Genomic DNA, 21,325 nt, shown 5'->3' on the forward strand with positions numbered 1-21,325 from the left:
CACATCGTCACCTATGCATATACATTACAAAATGTACTGCAGAAATAGGCCTACCGTTTTCCTCATCTGATTTATTGTCATTGTCAGAGTCAGTCAGGGTAAGGGCAGAATTTTCACGGCTTGACAGACCAGAGCTCCGCCTGGATTTAATCCCTCTCCCCCAAAGTCGAATGGCATGCTCGGGAGACATTCCACCCTCTGTATCTGAGTCAGCATCAGACCCAGTACTGAGGGAATAGCCTTGCTGAAGGATTCCTATATCTGAACAATAACCACTTCGGTGGGGGGAGGGCTCACAAATTCCTAGTTCAGCAAGGGTGAAGTTAGTTCCTAGGAAAATATGAAAGAAAAAAAAGAGAATTAAAAATTGGAGAGTGTTTTTAAATGTAATTGTAAATTTATTTGAAAAGAAACTAACAGTCCTTTCATGCAGAACTCATGATGTATAGAACTAGGCTGCACAGATATCAGTAAGGGTATTTAGACAGTTCAGTAGAAGAATTAACTTGTATTGAAAGAAAAAAAAACCTTGATAGGAAGTGGGGAGAAAAATGAATATCTACTTTGGATTATGGCTTTTATTGTAATATTATTCCCTTTTGTGGAAATTTAAAAACATTTTTTCTATGAATTTCTAAAGGTGTATCTAAAAAGTTATATTATCCCCTTATATATAAATATGAAAAGAAAAAACAGCTTCCCCTACATGTTCTGTGTATGAGTACATTAGTAGAGAAGGTATCATAATGAAATGATCTAGAAGTTAATAGTGATATATGACACAGAACTGAATTACCTTAAAGTAGACATTAATTTAGCTACTACCAGGCTACTATTGGTAGTCCTATGACCACAATTGAGCCCAGAAATTTGTGAAGTGAGTTTTGCCCCATTTTATGACTTTTCTTGCCACATTTGTTAAGTGAATCACTGCAGTTGTTAAATTAGTAACATGGTTGTTAAGGAAATCTAATTTCCCTATTAACTTTATTTGTCAGAAGGTTGCAAAAGGTAACATGACATGATCCAATGACACTGCAACTGTCACAAATAAGAACCAGTTGTCAAGCATACAAATGTAAATCAGGTGACCTTGGGGATATTGCAACGGTCATAAGCCACTTTTTGCAGTGCCTTTCCAACTTCAAATAGTCACTAAATGAACTGTTGTAAATACTACCCCTATTTAGTATATAAAAGCAATGTCCAAGATCACTGAGCTTATATGCTTTCAAATATACTTCAAAACAATACATAAATTGTATGATTTTAATTCATGTTAATCAAAGTATATTGGCAACAATGTACTTTGGGCTTTGTTCTAATTAGGTTTTGTTACAGTGTTATATTTGCTAATGTGTATAAGTGTACATGTCCCATATGTAACATATATAGGGAGATCTACTTTGACTTGATTCCAGTGAAAGGTTTCTGAATCTGTGTCTCTAAAAAAATTCAAGGGTTAGCTCACATATCATACTAAATCATGGCTTTCTTGCCATAACTATTCTATAAATCATATTATTACCAAGATTGGCACGGCATGATAAGTTGTCAACTATGATTAACACACTTCAGTGTATGGGGTCATATGGCATGTTAAACCCAAACTAAATGTCTATATAGTTTAATATAGCATGAGAAGCCAGCCTATGTACTGCATCGTACATTAGTAACTATTTTTGAGTTACACATTATTATATGGGGGAGGTATAGAACAACACACTACAGTATCCAATTTTTCAGGTAGAATGGGATTTTGTCTTTCTCTTTAAGGAGCATCCTGTGCTGCTCTGTCATCACAGAATAGTTTCAGAAACAGTTGCCATAATTCTAAGAAACAGTTTTTATGAATAGATAAAATAGAGATGAATAGCTGAGAAAATTTTACAGCTTTTAATAAAACAGACTATGTGAAAAAGTGGTACTTAATTTCTTCTGATGAAAGGATTATTCTGTACACTTTGAAATAGAATACGTATTTACCAACCTAGTAGTACTTTTAAAAACAAACAAGAGACTTGTTTACTTTTTAAAGTAGTTGGTCACAATTTATCTCAAAATCTTACTATTTATAGTTCTAATAGTGGAATTCCCCATCAGTCAGTCAGAACTGAAAAAGCTTCTTAGATGAGAAGCCAAAAAATAAAAAAAAATAAAAAAAAACAACCAACCAAGGAAGTCCAGTTGCCTTTTGAAAAAAGCTGCTTTGAGACAATTGTGACCTGGATGATCAATAATCTCCAGGGACAACTAATTATTTATATATTCTCCACTATCTTCTCCATTACTAAAGTTCACAAACATTCTTTCTCTTTCTATTCAGCTCCTTAAAATTTTAATTTTCGTAGAGTGACCTGACGAAAACTTTGTATGAGCAATTCCGATCTTTGTAGGTAATAAACACTTCATGGCATCTGAATGTCTTTTTCAAGTGTCAATTTTCACTGCTTGTTTTGACATCGGATTGCTTTCTTCTGTTTTCACATTCAGCCTTAGCTACTAATTTGATTTTATTCCACAGTTCCTCTGGTTCCTCATCAATGAGATTCAGGATTTCAGTGTGATTCCTGATAGTGTCTTTGAAATGAAAAGTATACTTTCAGTATGATATCAGGCAACTTTTGGGGTTTAGCTTGACTTTACATTTGAGTAGTTCAACAAGTGTTCCAAAGTCAGCCCTTCGTCACATCTCTGATATTACAACTCAGCTACACCTCTTTGTATTAATACTATATTCAACTTCTGTGTGCTCTATCTGTTGATACCAATGCATTTATAGATTATTGTGATTGTTTGAAGAACCAACACTTTAAATTCCCAAGAATTATGTATAAAAATATTATATATCCAGGTTAAGAGATCCTAATATGGATTCAGTGATGGGTTCCTACTGGTTTGACCCAGTTTGGCCGAATCGGTAGTGGTATGACAGCCTGGGTTGCTGGAACCAGGAGCCTGCCACGTCCCCAAAGAGGTTCCCTCATCACCACCGTCACCCCCATCACCTTGTTTTTTAGTTCTGTGCATGCACAGAACAATTTTAATTGAACTGTGCATGCGCACGCAGTGCTTACACAGCACATGCTCACACGCAAAACGTGAGGGAGAGCAAACTGGCAGTGAAGCCGTGCAGAACCCATCCCTGTATGGATTGCATGTCAGAAGCATATTTTACTTAATATACATGAATGCAGACATACATAAAAAATAACTAGTTAGATGGCATAGCTACCTAGATTTGATTAGATTTGATATGCTATTCAGGATGAGACTTAAGTATTAATTGTATGGAAATTCACCAGGATATCCCGGATAGATAAGAAGTTGAAACACATATCAGAATAAAGCAACTGCAAATCTAAGACAACTGCATGGATATTTCTATCAATTCATAGCTGGCTAAATTTAACTTGAAAACTTTTTAATGGCTTTTAAACCAAACTAACGCAGGCTCTTAATCCCAAATGTATTTGTTGTAGCTTACCACAGGAAAATACAGAAAGAGAAATGGTTTTATATATAGTCAGAGATTATTTCTCTTTATATATTTTATTTTAAAGCTGGAAAATCTGAAGAGTAGAAAATAAATGTATGTAAAAAATCAGTGAATTCTTGCTAGGAAATTCTAACACAACAGATATAATGAAGAACAAGCTCTCATTGATAGAAAATTCTACAACAGAAAAAAATGCATCAAATAATAGAGAGTTATGTTATAGCTGTCAGTATCACTGTTCTAATCATGAAACTACTGTGAAGTAATGGACATATAGAAGAATTTATCTTCCCACCCGTTTTCTTTCTAAAATGACTTATTTCAGGATGAAACTTAAGATATTATGTTGCTATTCTCTTCTGTACCTTGAATAGATTATTGATCCACTCAATGTCAAGCATAAGAAATCAGAAGCCAGAATGGTTCAAATGAATACAGGTTTATTTCATTCTAATGTACTCTACATGAATCTGAACTACTAATGGTCAAAGAAAATTGGCAGTAGATAAGGCTCAATGAAATACAAGGTGGAATAGACTTAAATCTCTGGTAGCATAAAGGAATTCAAGACTGATGCCATACTTAACCCCTCCCTTGCGCTCAGTCAGATAATCTCCTACAGTTAATTTATGTACAGACAATGTTCACACTTTAAGATTTGTACAGGAATGAATTGCCAGAAAATTTGCTGATAGTGTGATATGGAAGATGAGATAATGAGTGCACAATGACTTGTACAAGATATACCAATGTCTTTATTCCCAATGAATGGCTATCAAAAAAGTACGACAGTGAAAACTAATAAAAGTTTCACCACCTTTGCTAGTCCAACATGGATGCACACAAAATATTAACTGATCAACAAGTTGTGTTCAATAATCATATTTTGAATCTTATTTTGTCATTGGAATACATTTTTAATGAAAGAGAATAGTCTTGGAATACATAATCTTCATGTCCTTTCTTCTCTATCAATCATAATCTGACCAAACAAACTCCCCCCAAAAACACTCCTTTTTTTGTTTCTGAACATTTTTATCTTAAAAATTTATGTTATAAATCACATATTTAGAATGACAAAGAAATAAAACAATATAATTGAAGATTGTGTTTTTATTGTTTTTATTCCATCATTTTTATTTACCTTTGACTTTTTAAGAATACATATTTGTATAATTTTTCTATTATAATATATCAAATATTAACAGTAATATGGAAGTCATATAGGCATGCATATTTTTCTTAATGGAATTTCATTCATGCCTTTATAATGGGAAATAATTTTGTTTTAAACACCCAAAGTTAAATTAGCAGTAGGAAAATTAGAATAATTAATAAATTTTAAAAATTGCAAAAAGCAAGGTATAAAGTAAGCTTGGCAATAAATTATAAAAGGTTATTGGTAAAAGTGTATTTTGAAAATAAAAATCAAAAGTAAAACTGTAGCTACAATAAACAGTGATACTTAAGTTGACATTTCTAATAATTAGAGAATACAGTAATGCTAAAAGTGCATTCACACACATTGCTAACAAAACAAAATACAAACACTATCAAATTATGAATGTACTGTTATTCAAGTTTTTCAAATAAAATAAAATAATGTAATAAGGAGTAGAATTTAACATCCTTTAAATGTCCACATGTTCACAATGTAATTAGCATTTTGCTTTTATGTAAAAATGAAAATTATGCCAGGAACAAATTTAATGACTTTTCTTGTTATTTTCCATGTGATCATTGGAACTACAATGAACAGAAAAAAGAGACAAGGAGCCCACTTTTTCTGTTTGTTTTTTTTAAAGTTAAATGTTTGGCAAATGCACATGGCTTCCAGAGATAAGAAGCTAAGTATTAAACAAACTGAAAAATGCATCAGAATAGAAACATAACTATTTGACCCAAACCACCAGTAATCCTGTTCCAGCATTGGGTGTAGTATTAAATAATGTGTCTACAGGGACCTAGCTGAATGAAATGCCCACTGTTAATGCTGTTAAAGCTAAATCCACACTAATTTATGTACTTTCTCTATATAATGTATTTTAACAATCCATGTTACTTTTAGTTATCGTTTCATAAGACTAATGCCCTTTGATAAACTATATGATTTTTTTTTAGTAGATAGCTATAAGGTTGCATTGGTAAGATGATTAGACATGAACAATACATGAAAAAAACTGTTTTAAAAGATTTAGCTAACCTAGAGCGTTAATGTCACATTGATATTTGTGAACATTTATATGCAACTGTCACAGAAAAAGTGACCCGAATATTCTCAGCAGTATACATGAAAGTTGACTAAATAATTTGAGACAAATATTTTTTCAGTAACAGTTGGAGGTTGAATAATCATTTTTTATGGCTACTCATTTTGGATGTGAGAAAGGGACAAAGTCCAAAAATCTGTTTAAATTGGTATAAAGTGATGGTTGGAAAATGCCCACTTAAATAGGAAAACCAAACATTTGGAGATAGATGCAACAAAGTGGTTTGTTTCTCCATAGTTATTGAACTTAAATCATAGTTTTATGCAACTGCTATAAATGTTATATACTTTGTTAATTCATTCATTTCATGTGCTTTATGTTCATTATGTTAATTTTGCTTAATTCATTTGTTTTATAGAACTGTCAATACTGGAGATTATTTGCCGAATTATATTTCAAGTTAGTACTTAATTATGATTTCAGCTAACTAAACTTGTGTTGTTTTAGATTTTAGTGAGGAGTTAAGATTTGAGACTATTAAACAAGCATTCAAAATGTCTCTGGTCTACCCAATATTAAAGTTTCTTTGAAATAGTTAAGCAATATTTCATCTTCATCCTGTTTTGCACTATCTACCTCATATAGGAGAACAGAAATTTCATCAGAGTATGACAGGCAATTTAGGAATTGGAAACAATATTTAACTTGAATATATTGTGCATGTTTATATTTTATATGATATTTGTGTGGCTGTATGTAACTATAGTAATTTTTCTCCAATATTTAAATTGTTTTTAAATTTAAACTACTTTGATAGGGTCTTATTTTATTTTGACCCACAAAACATAGCTTGGGCCTTATTATCAGGTGAGGGCTTATTGTTTGGGGTTGCTGGGAGGCTGCTCTCTTGTGAGTGGGCTCCTGAAGAGCCGGGCACAGCCTCAGGGTCGAACGGCTGTGTTGTGCTGTCGCAGCAGCAACACAGCAGCCATGAGGTGACCACACTCATGACCAGCCACCCGGCAACCCCCCTTTCCAGCCGGGCACAGCGCCATTCACTCACCTAGAGGTATTGCCAAGCTGCAGGAGTGCCTGTTCGCCACCCTCTGGCTCCCACAGCTTGGCGCCTTCGGAATGCCCTAAGTCAATGAATGGGGCTCTGCATGGCTGGAGAGGGAGGTTGCGCAAGCAGCTTTTCCAATCCCCGCTCGCACGACTCCCAGGCTCATGATGGCCCTTGTCTAACTCTCCCTTCAGAGCCAGGGCTGCTGCCACCGCCCCCACATGGCTTTTTCTACAGCTTCCCAAAGCACGGAGGTAGGATTCCGAGTCTTCCAGCAGTTGCCGCTCTGGGAGTACCCTCTATGGTTGTACGCTCTGGGATTACGCTCAACCATAGTGGCAACTGCCGGAAGACTCGGCATGCTACCTCTGTGCTTTGGAAGCCACACAAAAAGCCATGCGGCGGGCAGTGGCAGTAGCGGAGATGTCCTGGCTATGAAGGGAGAGTTAGACAAGGGCATCGTAAGCCTGGGAGTCGCGCAAGCGGGGAGCAGAAAAGCCACTCATGCAACCCCCCCTCTCCAGCTGACCGACCTAGTGGTATCCCAAAGGCGCCAAGCAATGCGAGCGCCTTTGCCCCCCACCTTGTTCCCGTGGCTTGGCACCTTCAGGATACCACTAGGTCAGCAAGTGGTGCTCTGCCTGGCCAGAGGGGATTGTCCAGGAGGCTTATTTGGGGGGGGGGGCTTATATTTTTGCCCACTCGAAAAATGTGGCATGGCCTTAGTTTAAGGACATGTCATATTTTTGGGGAAACACGGTATTTATCACTTTTTTTCAAGGTTTTATTTACTACACAGTATCAACAGAAGGAACTAAAAACTTTTTATTCTGGATTGTCAATCTATAGAACTAGAAACGAAACAACTAATTAAATTAGTTCATTAGTTCAGAAACAATGCTTTATAATTTATGTTGGCATTTGTTAAGTGTTCTAGTTATTTATAATTACTTAGCTTCTGTCAAATTAAAGTTACAAAGGTATTCCTTACCCACTTGAGTGCTCAAATGCTAAAATTCTTCAGATGCATTTTCTTGGCTGAATATTCTAGGAATTATAATGTACATATGCTAGAATGCTAATCTATCGAATAACCTCCCATCTGATAAACACAGGTCCCCTATATTTTTGCACAGATGGTCTAAACTTAATAATTATATATTTATTTGCTTTATCTATAAATGACTGACATCTGAACATATAGAAAGAAATATGACAATGATACAAATTGTCCCTCTTTTTCAACAGAAATTTTAATTTTTTAAGGAATTCCCCTTCTTTTCTTACCTACTTCCTAAGCACAATAAGAATAGGATACCAAAAGTGTATATTTCTAGACTAATCAATCAAAATATACTAAAAGAACACATATCCAAATTCATGCACTTGTGGACTCCATATGGCATTCGTTCATGTGGCCTACATATGCTCAATATACTTGCACTATGTAAGACATGTAATTCATATGTTTCAGATAAAAACCCCTTGTAGTTCTCACAAGGATAAAAGGAAGAGAAAAACTCATTTAATGTTCTGAGATTCTGTTATTGTAACCTTAAAAGTAGACTAGATGTATTGAAATCCTAGTGTGGTCTACTCTGAAGGACAGAAAATATTCTAAGAAAGATCTTGAGAACCAATCTAATAGACAAACAATAGAATAAGATTACTTTCGATTTCATTTTAATTCATTGATTGCTTCAGGTAACATTGTTATTTTTTTTTAAAGTGAAGCTAAATGCTTATTTGTATACAATCTCAAATTGACAAAATAATTTGTAGGTTTCATAAGTGTACTACTACATAGCCATATATTTAAATGTCTTTCTTTGTGAAGATTTGTATTTCTATGTGTGTTTACAATTATCCATTTTAAGGCTATATATTTCTTTTCTTGTTTTTAAATTAGGTTGCCTTAAGGTAAATGAGAGATACAGCTTTCTGGAAAAACTAGCATACATGGGCATTTTAACTCATACTAGATTGGAGTTGCCACCATATTATTTATTTTGCACCCACATAGTTCAATTACAGAGTAAACTGGTAAAAAGAGAATAGAGTCTTAAGTTTAATATTGTAATGCTATGCATATCTACATGAAAGTAAGCTGTACTGAACACAGTGGGACTGCTTCCATAAAAACTTTCATAAAATTGTTCTGCCAATCTCATGCAGTGCTATGAATATCTCAATTACGCCTACTTTCTCCTTAATAGCTACTGAAAGATATAGTATGCAGCTAGGGTTGGCTAGTTGAAAGCCTTTAATATAGATTCAGCTTGAAAGATCAAGTGTAGAAACATTTTTTAATACGTTTCAAGGAATAGCTTTCCCAAGGGATCTTGAAATCTTTCCTCTCCTCTTTTCTTCCTGCCTCCACTTCCCTCTCACCTCTTCGCTCCTCTCCAAGAATTGTCTGGTGACCTCTGCATTTTGAATATTCAGTATAGATACATAATGTCATAACATATAACAATAGAGTAAGTTTGTCTTATTTCTGTTTGAATATAGATTTAACTGCTTTTGTAAGTTATGTATGGTATGATTATTTTCAAATGCCTGGCATTAGTAATCCATTCTTATATTGCTAATCAAATATTGTATGTGTCTATGAATATATATATATATATATATATATATATATATATATATATATATATATATATATATATATATATATATATATATATATATATATATATATATATATATATATATATATTCTCTTTTTGCATTGCATGCACTGATGAACTAGCCTGCTCAGCAAGCATTTAACAGATTAGACACTTGAACATGGTTTTAGGCAATGCTCTCTCATGTTTCTGCGTATTGCCTGATAAACACTTCAAAGTAAACCGCTCATAAATATGAAATGAAAAGCTGAGAAGTCGTTATGCACAGCTTTGAGATACAAATCTCTTTATTCCCCTCTGAAGTGGAGTTTGATTGACATAATGAGTCATAGATCCTGTCCGGGGACTCTCTGCGTTATCCCTCTTTCCTCAGGAGACAGGGAGACTATAAAGAAATATGCTTCAGAACTTTGTGACAGACAGCTATATCTATTTTTTAAAAAATCAACCTTTCATACTTTGCTTATTATTTTATATTAATACTCAACTTTGGAAAACTCTGACATATGCTGACAATTGACAAGCTTCAATGTAAGGATAATCACTGTCCGATTTTACTGCTACTCCAAAGGAAGTGGTTTTATGAGACAGAGGTCTTGTATTTATTTATTATAATAAACATTTATTTATTAGATTTTATCCGGCCTTTATTATTTTATAAGTAACTCAAAGTGGCAAACATATCTAATATTCCTTCTACCTCCTATTTTCTTTACAACAACAGTTCTGTTAGGTGAGTTGGGTTGAGAGGGAATGGACAGGTCCATAGTTACCCAGCCAGCCTTTCATTTCTAAGGTAGGACTAGAATTCATAGTCTCCTAGTTTCTAGGACAATACCCTAATCACTACACCAAACTGCAAAATTGCACCTTTAAAGGAATATTGTAGAAAAATTTAAAAACAAACCCATTTTCTAAGAATGCCATCCTGTGTTTAAGAAATTTCAGATAAGAACCTCTGCCAGTTTGGTGCTGTTATTGCTGTCAAGCAGTGGACATTACACTGGTTTAGACAATTCAAGAGAAATAAAACCTCTTAAATGCAAAAGGGATAGGGCAAGTATTATACCAGGGATAGGAAGAGCAGTATAGACTTATTTCCCACCATCCTGTGGATTGGTAGATAAATTACTTAATCTTACAATATTTTGTTGAATTTGTAACACACCTAAACCTTAAGCATAATGTAAAAAGACCTCCCATTAGGACAAGACAACAAGGTTCTGTTTATTGTGCAACAATGAATTGGCATAATTGCAAGTATTGTTGGATTTATTGATCAGAATACAAGTATTTAGGAAACTAAACATATAAATTGGAATGACAGATAAAAATCCTAATAAATGGAGCAACAAAATAATTTATTCAAAGAGATGATTCTCTTTCTCATTCATAGTTACATAACCCCAAAGGTTGGTTTTTGTTTTTTTTAACCAAGGAAGAAAATATATACTTTAAAATTCAGATAAATAGGAAATCAATCAATTTTTAAAATATCAGTATTTCATTATAAGTTCAACTCATATAACAATAGCTGTTTTAGTTGACATAGTAACAGACAAAAGTCTTCCATAACACTTAGATCTTGTGAAAATAACTGCAAGTATATTGGCTGATTTTAGATGCTACAGTGCAAACTTACAGTGTACTTCTAAAATAAGAAACCACTTCTATCTGTAGATGAAGTTCTTTTCCTCTACTGAAATACAATAATCTTTTAAAAAAATTATTTATATATTTTTGACATTTTATAACTAACTAATATTGTAAATTCTAGTTCTATCATGAATCATGAAAACATCAATAGGGCGAAAGGAATATTATATATATTATATATATATATATATATATATATATATATATATTAAAAAAAGTAAGGTCCAGACTGATGGTGGAAAAAAATACAAACAAACATGAAATCCGGAAACCTGGTTTCTTTGTTGATATAATCAATACAATACTTAAAATAACAGCCTATATATAGCCTAGGTCAGTGATGGCGAACCTTTTTTTGGCTCGCAGGGGGGTCATGCGCAGGTGTGCCACACCCAAAATCCAATGCATGGCCCCCAGCGCACATGCATGCATGACAGGTACTCCCCCCATTTTTTGCATGCTTTTTTCGCCCTCCCCAGGCTCCAGAGGCTTTATAGGAGCCTGGGGAGGACAAAAACAGCGTCCCCGCCCCCTCAAAAGCCCTCCGGAGGCTTCAGGAGCTTTCCTGAAGCCTCCAGAGTGCAAAAAAACAGCCCTACAGGCAAACGGGAAGTTCAGGAACAGACTTGCAGTTTGCTCATAGGGCCAGTTTAAGCCCTCTGGAGCCTTCAGGGGCCTTCTGGAGGCTTCCCTGAAGGCTCCGGAGGACAAAAAACGACCCTATGAGCAAACCAGAAGTCACTTTCAGTTTGTCCATAGGGCCATTTTTAATCCTCCAGTCCCTGAAGGCTCCTGAGGGCTTAAACTGGCCCTACAAGCAAACCGGAAGTCCATTCTTGAACTTCTGGTTTTCCCCAAGGGCTGGTTTTTTGCACTCCAGAGACTTGAAGGAAGCTTCTGAAGCCTCCGGAGGTATCCGGGGGGGCAGGGGAGGCTGTTTTCGCCCTCCCCAGGCTCCTATAAAGCCTCTGGTGCCTGGGGAGGGTTAAAAATGGCCTCAAAAAAGGCTAAAGTCAGCTGGCCAGCGGGCGCATACCTAGGGTTTTTATTTTAAGTAACAGCATAATAATAACAGAAAATGAAGAATGGGATCGCAGACTTCTGGACTTTTTACACTGTGTGTTAGATCCCATCAAATATTGCTTTCACCAGACAGTTCTGTTCTCTCAGAAAGAGTTTCCTGGCAGCAGTGATAGCTTTCATCCCCAGACAAATAGAGGACTGTCTAGTAGGATTTTTGTTATCAACACTGCACTTTATTAACAATTGGGAGAGTTTTATCAAGAAAATGGACATTGTCCAACCCATATGGACAATGACCTTAATTGCCTTCACTAAATCAATTTAAATAATTGAAAATCATTACCCTTCAGTTTTAGCACAGTATTCCAGATATAGTGTAGAATTATGTCAGAGACAAAAATGTTTACTTTTGTGCAAGCCATAAATATACTAAGATTTAAAAAATAATAATCATACTGGGATGTAAAAATGGATGAAATGGATTTATGCATATAGTAATTCTGAAATCTCCTGATTTGTTCACCCCCAATGCACATATGTGCATGTTTCATCAAAAGAGAAGATACAGGAAATATGGCACATACACTGTATCTTTCAATGTTCATGTTGCTTGCAAATTAATGATAACAAGTTTATGTCACTTAATCATTACATTATTAAAATGACCGTGATTATGGAAATCTGTTTTGGTAAGTACTGCTCTGATTAAGTAGCAGTTGATTAATCTATCAGGAAATTATTTTAAATGATGCCTATTCAAGGGCAGATGTTTCTGTATGGTGACCAAAATATTGTTATTTAACAACTAATAGGATTTCTTTTGCTAATTATACAGAATAGGAAACATGAGCCTGGCAACACAAAACATGAAATTTGAAGGCAACAGAAAAGCTGTAAAATATAACCATTATTTATTTAATTAACTAATGGATTATATTTATATGCTGCCCATTTTGCAGTTTTAGGGATTAAAATTGCATAACATTAAAACAAGCTAAAATCTACAGGTTTGGAGCTAAGAGATGGTGCTGCCTTCTCTGTTACTGTACCAGCTTTTCCTTCAGGGCCCCATGCTAATCAGCACAGCTAAGTTTTAAGACTTTTCCTGAAGACCAAACGAGAGAAGATCAATCCTGCAGCAAGATCTTCCAAAGGGCCATGGCAGAAGATTCTCTTCCCCTGGACCCCATCAGTCACAGTTCCTTGGCTGATGCGGCCCACAGCAGGCCCCTTTGGCCAACCAGAGTGAAAAAGTACAATCCCATTGGGAAAGAAGATATCCTTCTGAAGTCCTATCCAGTGGATTGAAATCTCCCAGGACCTTAAGCCTGCAGAACTCCATTGGCATAAGTGAGATGCCTCCAGGCAGGAAGGTTACTAGCAAGGATGCTAGTACAGCAGCAAGAATCCCAACTGATCCTGAGAATCCAAACCCAACTTGGTAAATATCTTTTAATTCCTATTAAAAGATATTAAAACAGGAATAAAGCCATTGAAGTTTTTTTTTTTAAAAAAAAGCAGGGGGATGAAATTTAAGGCACTAGCCAGTCCCAAGATTGCATATCTTTCTGTGAATCCCAAATGAGTCAGCAGAGCCAAGTCTTCAAACTCTTACAAAAGGCCAGGAGATAGGACATTCCAGGAGACAATTTGATGGCAGAGACAGCCTTTTTTCTGGAACCCACCTATCAAAAGTATTTAACTGATGAGGTCCTAATATACCTTCCCTATTTGACAAGGTGGGACCGACTGATGTATTGGGGAGAAGACAGTTCTGCAAGTAACCTGGTCCATGCCATGTAGGGGTTTAAAGGTCATCACAAACAGTTTGGATTGCGCTTAGAAGCAAACAAGCACCAAGTGCATGCAGAGGTGTTACATGCAGCTTTTCTGGGCTCCTATGTGATGGATTCTGTGCAACTGAAGCTTCTCAATCCTTTTCAAGGGTAGTCCCATGTAAAATGTGTTGCAGTTGTCCAGGTGGGAAATGATAAGGGTGGAAGTGACCACAAGGAGGATCTCCCTTCTTTTGTTGAGCAAAATCTCTCCTGGCCATGACTTCCACTTGCTTTTCAAGCAGGAGCCTTGGATCCAGGAAAACCTCTAGATTATGTATTGGGTCTGTCTGGGGTAGTGCAAATCATCCAAGACCAAGATGGTAAACTCCAGATCTGTAAAAGTCTTCTATCCACAGCCAATTCATCCCAATAGAGTTCAAATGAAGGCACTGGGAAATAAAGTTCAAAAGTATTTCACGAGAAAAATCTTGCACTTTTCTGTACCCAATAGAATTTCCTATGCTACTAGGCTCGAAATTCTCATTTTGGATAACTTAGAAATGTGTTGCTTATGGTCAGACCTAGGTATTGCATACATACTTATATGTAGTAACGCTTTACCTGTAAATGACTTTTTCTGTTTAAATTGCAATAATACTCACATATTAAACTCAATGTAAATCATTCTAAACTTGACTGTAAAAAATATCATTTCTGTAATAGAGTTGTCAAAGTCTGGAATGCTCTGTCTCACACAGTTGTCTGAGCTGCAAATGTTCACAGTTTCAGTCACAAATGGACTTCTGAGGACCTGACTTCATATTTAGGTGGTCAGTAGAGGGGGCATGCATAGGTGCACTAACGTGCCTATCGTCCCTGTCATTGTAGTTTTTTTATTTTTTTTTCTTGTTCTTGTTTTTATTTGACAAATTCTAATAAATAAATAAATGAATAAATGCCCAAAACATCAATTAATTCACATGGGAAAGAGATGTACATCCCATGGTGACAGATGATCTCACCCGAAGGTTTCATGCAGATGTTAAAAAGTTGCAGAAAAAATATGGGACCTTGAGGCATTTCACGAAGGAGGACATGTTCTTGCTCCTTATCAACAATTTAGGACCTACTTTCATGATAGTAGGTGACAAAACATTATAGATTGTACACACTCTGAAGCTGTGATAAGATAGATAAAAAAACTATTTTTTTTTATTCTGTTAACATGAAGTGATGAAATAAGGTCACTTGAATTATTGTTATCAGAATGAAGTGAAGCCAGTAAATATTGTGTGATTGAGTGAGATTATATTGTCTGCATTATGTTTTGTACATGAGTGCAATATTGATACAAAAGTGGCAGAACCTTGACTTCACTGACATAATTGCCATCTGGCCTATTTTGACACCCTTCTTTCTTTCTGCACTGTGTGAAAAAAATACAACATAATATGGAAAAAAGAAAGATTATCTTACAATAGTTATTTATTTCTACTCTAGGGTTCCTTTTTTGTTTCAGAAGCAAAACTATTCTGGAATTTAGACAACATTTTTTGTCTCTTGCTGCCTAAAATGTTTTTGTTGGACTTTAGAATCCTGAAATTCCTCATTTTGAGAACATTTAATTATTTATTTATTTATTTTTCTGATACTCTTATTTTCTTAGCTCAGTATAATTCTACTGTATTATACATCTACAATTTTATTTTTTGTACTATAGAAAATGTTTCATATCCTTTAATATGATAGGCTGACTCGTAAGAACATAATGGTGTATTAGGCCAGGATCCAACTTTATTTATTTATTTATTTATTTATTTATTTATTTATTTATTTATTTATTTATTTATTTATTTATTTATTTATTTATTTATTTATTTCTCTCATTTTGAAACTATCTATCTTTTTTATTTGTAATTTTTATACGTGATTTATTTACCACAATGCTTATGGTGCTTGCATGCAAGAAATAATGTCACACTTATCCACCACTGTTTCCCTTTAAGTGGTATTTGAAGGCATGTTGTCTCAAGCCAGAGCTAATATTGTCTTCAAGACTAATAGTTCTTGACAAATTCTCCACAAATTTATTGCATCTTCAAATGCATCTAGACATCATGTCTTTTTGTATTGAATTCTATAGGATGTATATGTGCTGTGAAAATGTCCTTCATTTTGCCTGCTTTAAATGTCTTTTCTATCAAGTTCATTGGATATGTTGGAAGAAATATCCAGGTCCAGTTCCAACCTGGGAAAAAGGCACTGGAGACAAAATGGAAGCTGGAAGCTGCTTGGAAAGAGGATCCATTTATTGATGAACAGAACCTCCAGGTTTTGTGGGTTTGGTGCAGCTGACAAAATGGAGTTGAGAGTGGAGGCGGTTTATATCTTCTTTGGCCTGTGTATTTGAGCTTCCTGTTCCTGTGCAAGAACATGACCTCTAATAGTCTATTGGCTATTGTCAGACTCCTATGGAGTCATGTAGTGTTTATGTAGGGGTCATGGCTAGCTCTATAGGCAAAAGAGGAAATGCAAATCCTAGCTATTTGTCAGAGCTAATCTGGTCAACCTCTCGCTTATTGTTTATCTGAGGTCCCACGTGTAGTTTGGACTGCTCTGGAAGTCATGTAATGAAGGGGTTTATGTTCTGAAAGGGAATTGGGCAATCCCTATTGTCTCTTAATGGCTTTCATCTAGTGTTGGATCTTGGGTGAGGGACTGCTTCTGGCTTTATTCAGACTTTGCTGCAGGGAGTTTCAAAATATCCTGTCTTGAATGGACTTCTGCTTGCAGTATTTGCTTTGCTTATAAATAGAGCTATCTATATACTTGTCTTCCTCTTTCAATAAGCCCTTTATCTGTTAAGTGTTGGCATCTGTTGTGGGATATCAAGAAAGACTTGAGAATTGCTTCCTGCTTCTAAAAACATGTTTTCCATTTCTCCTTTACGAAGATATAATATTCTGCCTTTTTAAATATTTCCCAAAATATTTCATTCTTTTTTTTGGGGGGGGGGGGTGTTGTTCCTACAATTAGTCCCTAATACTGAGGAAAGAAAATGTTTGATCATTCACGTAAGGAGAGAAAATGGTTGATCATTCACTTAATTTAAAAATATTCTTCTGAAGTTGAAGAATTAAAACTTTAGCATTACTTGCCCATATGCCAAATCACAACTTATGCTTATATTATGATCATTTATGAACAATTTAAAAAGCAAAGTTCCAATATAATACTTTCTCCATTGAGAAAAATTTCCCATTGATCCCTAACCCTTGCTTTCTATTCATTAACTATTTAGCCATTCTTAAACTGGCAGGTCCCTTATCTTATCACCACTTATTATTTGTACCAATTTTCCTGGAAGAGATGATAGAACAACAGCCCCCTAGAACATTTGTTAAAGTTTGGCATTTTCTTGGCTGTCTTCTCATCTTCTGGTACTGAGCCTGGTTTAACATAACTTGGTTTTTGTTATTATATTAGCCATCAAAGCTATTGAATTTTCAGTGAGTGTGTGTTTAAACCTCCATCTTGAAGTAGTTTCAAGTTTTCTCTTGAAACTAAGGCTATATTATATAAAATATGGACTCAAACATTGTTCTTCATGAACAAAATGACAATTATATTTGCAAAAGGGTCTTTTCTATGACTGGAAGTCATTCTGTTTCCAGCAGCAGACTATTCAATACCCTCCTATGGACATATTTCATCAGCTATTGAAATATTTTAATTAAAAAATCAATTTAATATGTGTAATAAATTTATTTTACTTTACAATGTACACAAAACAAATGAAAAATTAAAACCACTGACAGAATCTTTTTTTTAAAAAAAAAAGATTGTAATAAAATTGCTGTAAATGAAGTAAGGATACAAACTTGGAGAAAACACATACCTGCTAAATGAAAAACATGCATTCATTATGGGTGCATATGTTCATTTATGAAATGGCACAACCAAGCAAGATGAATGTGCAGACGATGTATTAAAACTAATTCCATTTTCTGTAGCTCAGGTGTTGTTTTGCAGTTTATATCAGACTCGCATGCATACATACTGTATATGTAATCATGCATTTAAAAACATACAGATATTTAATTCAATGGATGGTGTTTAAAAGAAATAGCAAAATGTTATAAATAATATTTTATACATCAAGATTAGTTTCTTTGTTTACCATATTAAACTTTTCTTCTCGTCAAGCACTTACAGTACAATAACAATAATATACAATCCAATCAAAAAGCAATATATAAAAAAATAAACAATTGAAACCAGAAATATTTTTATGAGCAATTACAGTAACTAGTAGTATAACATACAATAAATATCTAGAACCAAAATCCAGAAGGGCTGTATGTAACTGGTATAAAATATAAATTTTCCTTTAGGTTGACTCAATCCTTGATAAGTTCACGATTAAGTCATGGAATTATTTTGGTAACAATATGTAATTTTTTGCCATTGCCTATTTTGTGATTTTGCTTTTGTTGTTATTGTTTGCATTAATTCTTAATAAATAACCATGTAGCTTTGATATTCTCTAAAGGTTTCCAATCCCAGTATTCAAAAGATCTAAATTTGCTTGGCCTAGTTAAAATCAACCCTATAGTGCTATCTAATGAATTATTTATTTACTAGCAAACAATATAATTCCAATGTATAAAGGCCAAAGGCTTTCTTAAAAGGTCTTAAGGGATGGCCATTGAAAGAGGCTTACCTATGGAAGGATTTTTAACTCGGACTGTAGAAAAAGACATGGGGTTTCTTAAATGAATGTCAAATAGTTTAGTCAGATTTGCTTTTTTGCACCATGTTTTTGGAGAAATAAGGATCAGCAGCAGGCAGACACAAAGACAGAACATGATCTCCACTGGCAAGAAAGTGGGTGGAGATGGATAAATGATACAACATACATCATTATAGAAATGGTGTCAATTGCAGCAGTGGTTCTTTTTCCAGCTGGGGATGGGAGAGAAAATGCAAGTGGCAGGGCATGCGTGAGCATGTACAACCCCATTCGCAATTATTTGCAAGCCTTTTATTCAAGTAGATACCATTATCATGCTTAACTATGGGTGTGCCTAAGTGCACCAGCGTGCCTAACGTCCCTGTCCTACTGTCCCCATTTATTTGTACCCATTTCCTGTGTTCTTATTCATGTTTGTTCTTATTCCTGTTATCTTGTACATGAGTGATGAACTAACTAATTAACTAAATAAATAAATAAATAAAAACCTGGACGGTTAGTTTATCCATATATATGATTGGGTCTGCTCCACACTTAATGTCTTTGAATCAATTGGGGCATTATATTATTGCTTTTTTTGTTTTTTGTTTTTTATAAATAAAACAAAAGTTGCCAGGCAATTAAATGATATAATCATTGCAAGGAATAATACCAAGTAACTTTCTTGCTTACTTATTGTTTCCATTGTGATTTGTTTTTTGTGTTAACACTGCAGGGCTACTTACCTTTTATTGTAATGAAAAATTATATTTTATTATACAGAAAATAAAATTAACATATTTTTGTTGTTTCAAAAGTATATGTAATGTTGTTTTCTGTTATATGTATTTCAATAGGAAAAAGTTTATTTATTCTTTTTAAAAAAATAAAGGCAACAAATTGACATGTATTGTAAATTAAGTTCTGCTGAAGAGTACATGACCAGGAAGGAAGATGGGGACTTAGCATTTTGCAGTCAACAGCATTCTGTACTGTCGCACTCATGAATTGTCTGACTCATGGAGATGAATAAGTGGATTGAGGCAGGAGATGTTTCTGTTGTATACAGGTTTCTCTAACCTATTACTGGTTGTTGTTGTTTGCTGAACATCTTCCCCTACAGAAGAAATTTGATCTCATTTTGTTCAGTTTGGGAGAGACAGACAAAGTCACGAACTCCTTGACGTAATTGATTTCCAACATTCTTTTGAATTGGGGAGGGAAGAAAATACCTCCTTTGAATAGTAAATGCATAAAAAAGCTAACATCTTTAAGGTCAGCTTTCTTTCATGGCAGTGCCCAGCTTGTCTTGACAAATCTTGAAAATCTAAGTAGGTTGACTTATATAACTACTTGGAGAGGAGACTATCACAAGATATCAGAAGTATAGACAAGACTGCCAAATCAAAAAAGCTTCCAGGAAGAAGGAATAGCAAACTTTTTATCTATTACTGAAAACTCTTTCTCTATTACTATGAAGAAAACTATATGGACAGTAAAGGTAAGTAAAATTTAATACAGGACTATATACTGTGTGGATTCATCTGAAATCACAGTAATAGAATAATAAACGTTCTGCAAGAAAATGTTTATGAACTTGTCCGCCCTACATATAACCTCTCTGGCTAGAACATACAGAACTAACACAGGGAAAAATAATTGGTCTGCAAATTTCTACCGGGCAAGGCCCCTTGTGATTTAGTGCATAGTTTGCCATGGCTTTGCTGTGCTCTTGTTGTAGATTCAGATGAAGAGCATAAATAAATGGGTGGTAATTACCCTCTCCTAAGTGATTAACTTTCCACGCTGCTTGACTGTTTACCTTGATGCTTAGTCACGAAGCTTGAGGCTTGTCATGACATCCTCTCCTGGTCATAGAGCCTTCATTAGGAGAGCTACTTGAAATTGCTGTTCAACAAGTGATTTAGGCATAGGCTATTTCCTCTCTAGTGATTTATAGCACCTTATAATGTTATCTAACCAATATTATCCAACCATTATACTGCCACAACAATGGCTGTGGTGATGCTGAAAGTTGCTATAAATCACTAGTAAGACATTAGCCCGAATTTTCATGTTCAGGAAAAGCAAGCTCTGCCTGCATCATTCACAACAAAGATTATGGTGAAGTTTTCACAACTGAATATTTTCACATATTAAACCTCTCTTCAAAATCCTGCAGAAAGTTAGGTCTGGTAGAGAATTGTTACTTATATATCAAAATTATAATAATATAATATAATATGGTATGGTATGGTATGATAGATAAGTCATGTATACTAGATTATTTCTTTATATGGGAAAACTAGTAGAACCATTTTCAACAGTGAATTATTGTATTTTCCATTTCCTCAGGTGTTTTTCAAAATATCTGTACTGGTTTTCAGTAAACAGAGTTTAATATAAGTTGGGCCTCAATTGATTAGGTAAAGGTAAAATAGCAATAGCAATATAGCAATAGCAGTAGACTTATATACCGCTTCATAGGCCTTTCAGGCCTCTCTAAGCGGTTTACAGAGAGTCAGCATATTGCCCCCAACAATCTGGGTCCTCATTTTACCCACCTCGGAAGGATGGAAGGCTGAGTCAACCCTGAGCCGGTGAGATTTGAACCGCTGACCTGCTGATCTAGCAGTAGCCTGCAGTGCTGCATTTAACCACTGCGCCACCTTGGCTCTACAAGTTCCCCTCTCACATATGTGCTAGTCATTCCCAACTCTAGGGGTCAGTG

The 21,325-nt window shown here is 34.9% G+C and overlaps 1 protein-coding gene across 1 annotated transcript in view; it reads right to left on the reverse strand.

Moving 5' to 3' along the window:
- TENM2 (teneurin transmembrane protein 2) overlaps positions 1 to 21,325 on the reverse strand; it is a 928,661-nt gene that overhangs the window by 754,906 nt on the left and 152,430 nt on the right. The window contains exon 3 of the mRNA XM_087709674.1: positions 55 to 330. Within this exon, the coding sequence (XP_087565800.1) occupies positions 55 to 330 (276 nt within the window). The remainder of the gene's footprint in view (positions 1 to 54; positions 331 to 21,325) is intronic.

Source organism: Thamnophis sirtalis, unplaced genomic scaffold, assembly GCF_051295495.1.
Source record: "Thamnophis sirtalis isolate CommonGarterSnake01/CBP01778 unplaced genomic scaffold, rThaSir2_p1.2 scaffold_3, whole genome shotgun sequence".
Classification (NCBI taxonomy): domain Eukaryota; kingdom Metazoa; phylum Chordata; class Lepidosauria; order Squamata; family Natricidae; genus Thamnophis; species Thamnophis sirtalis.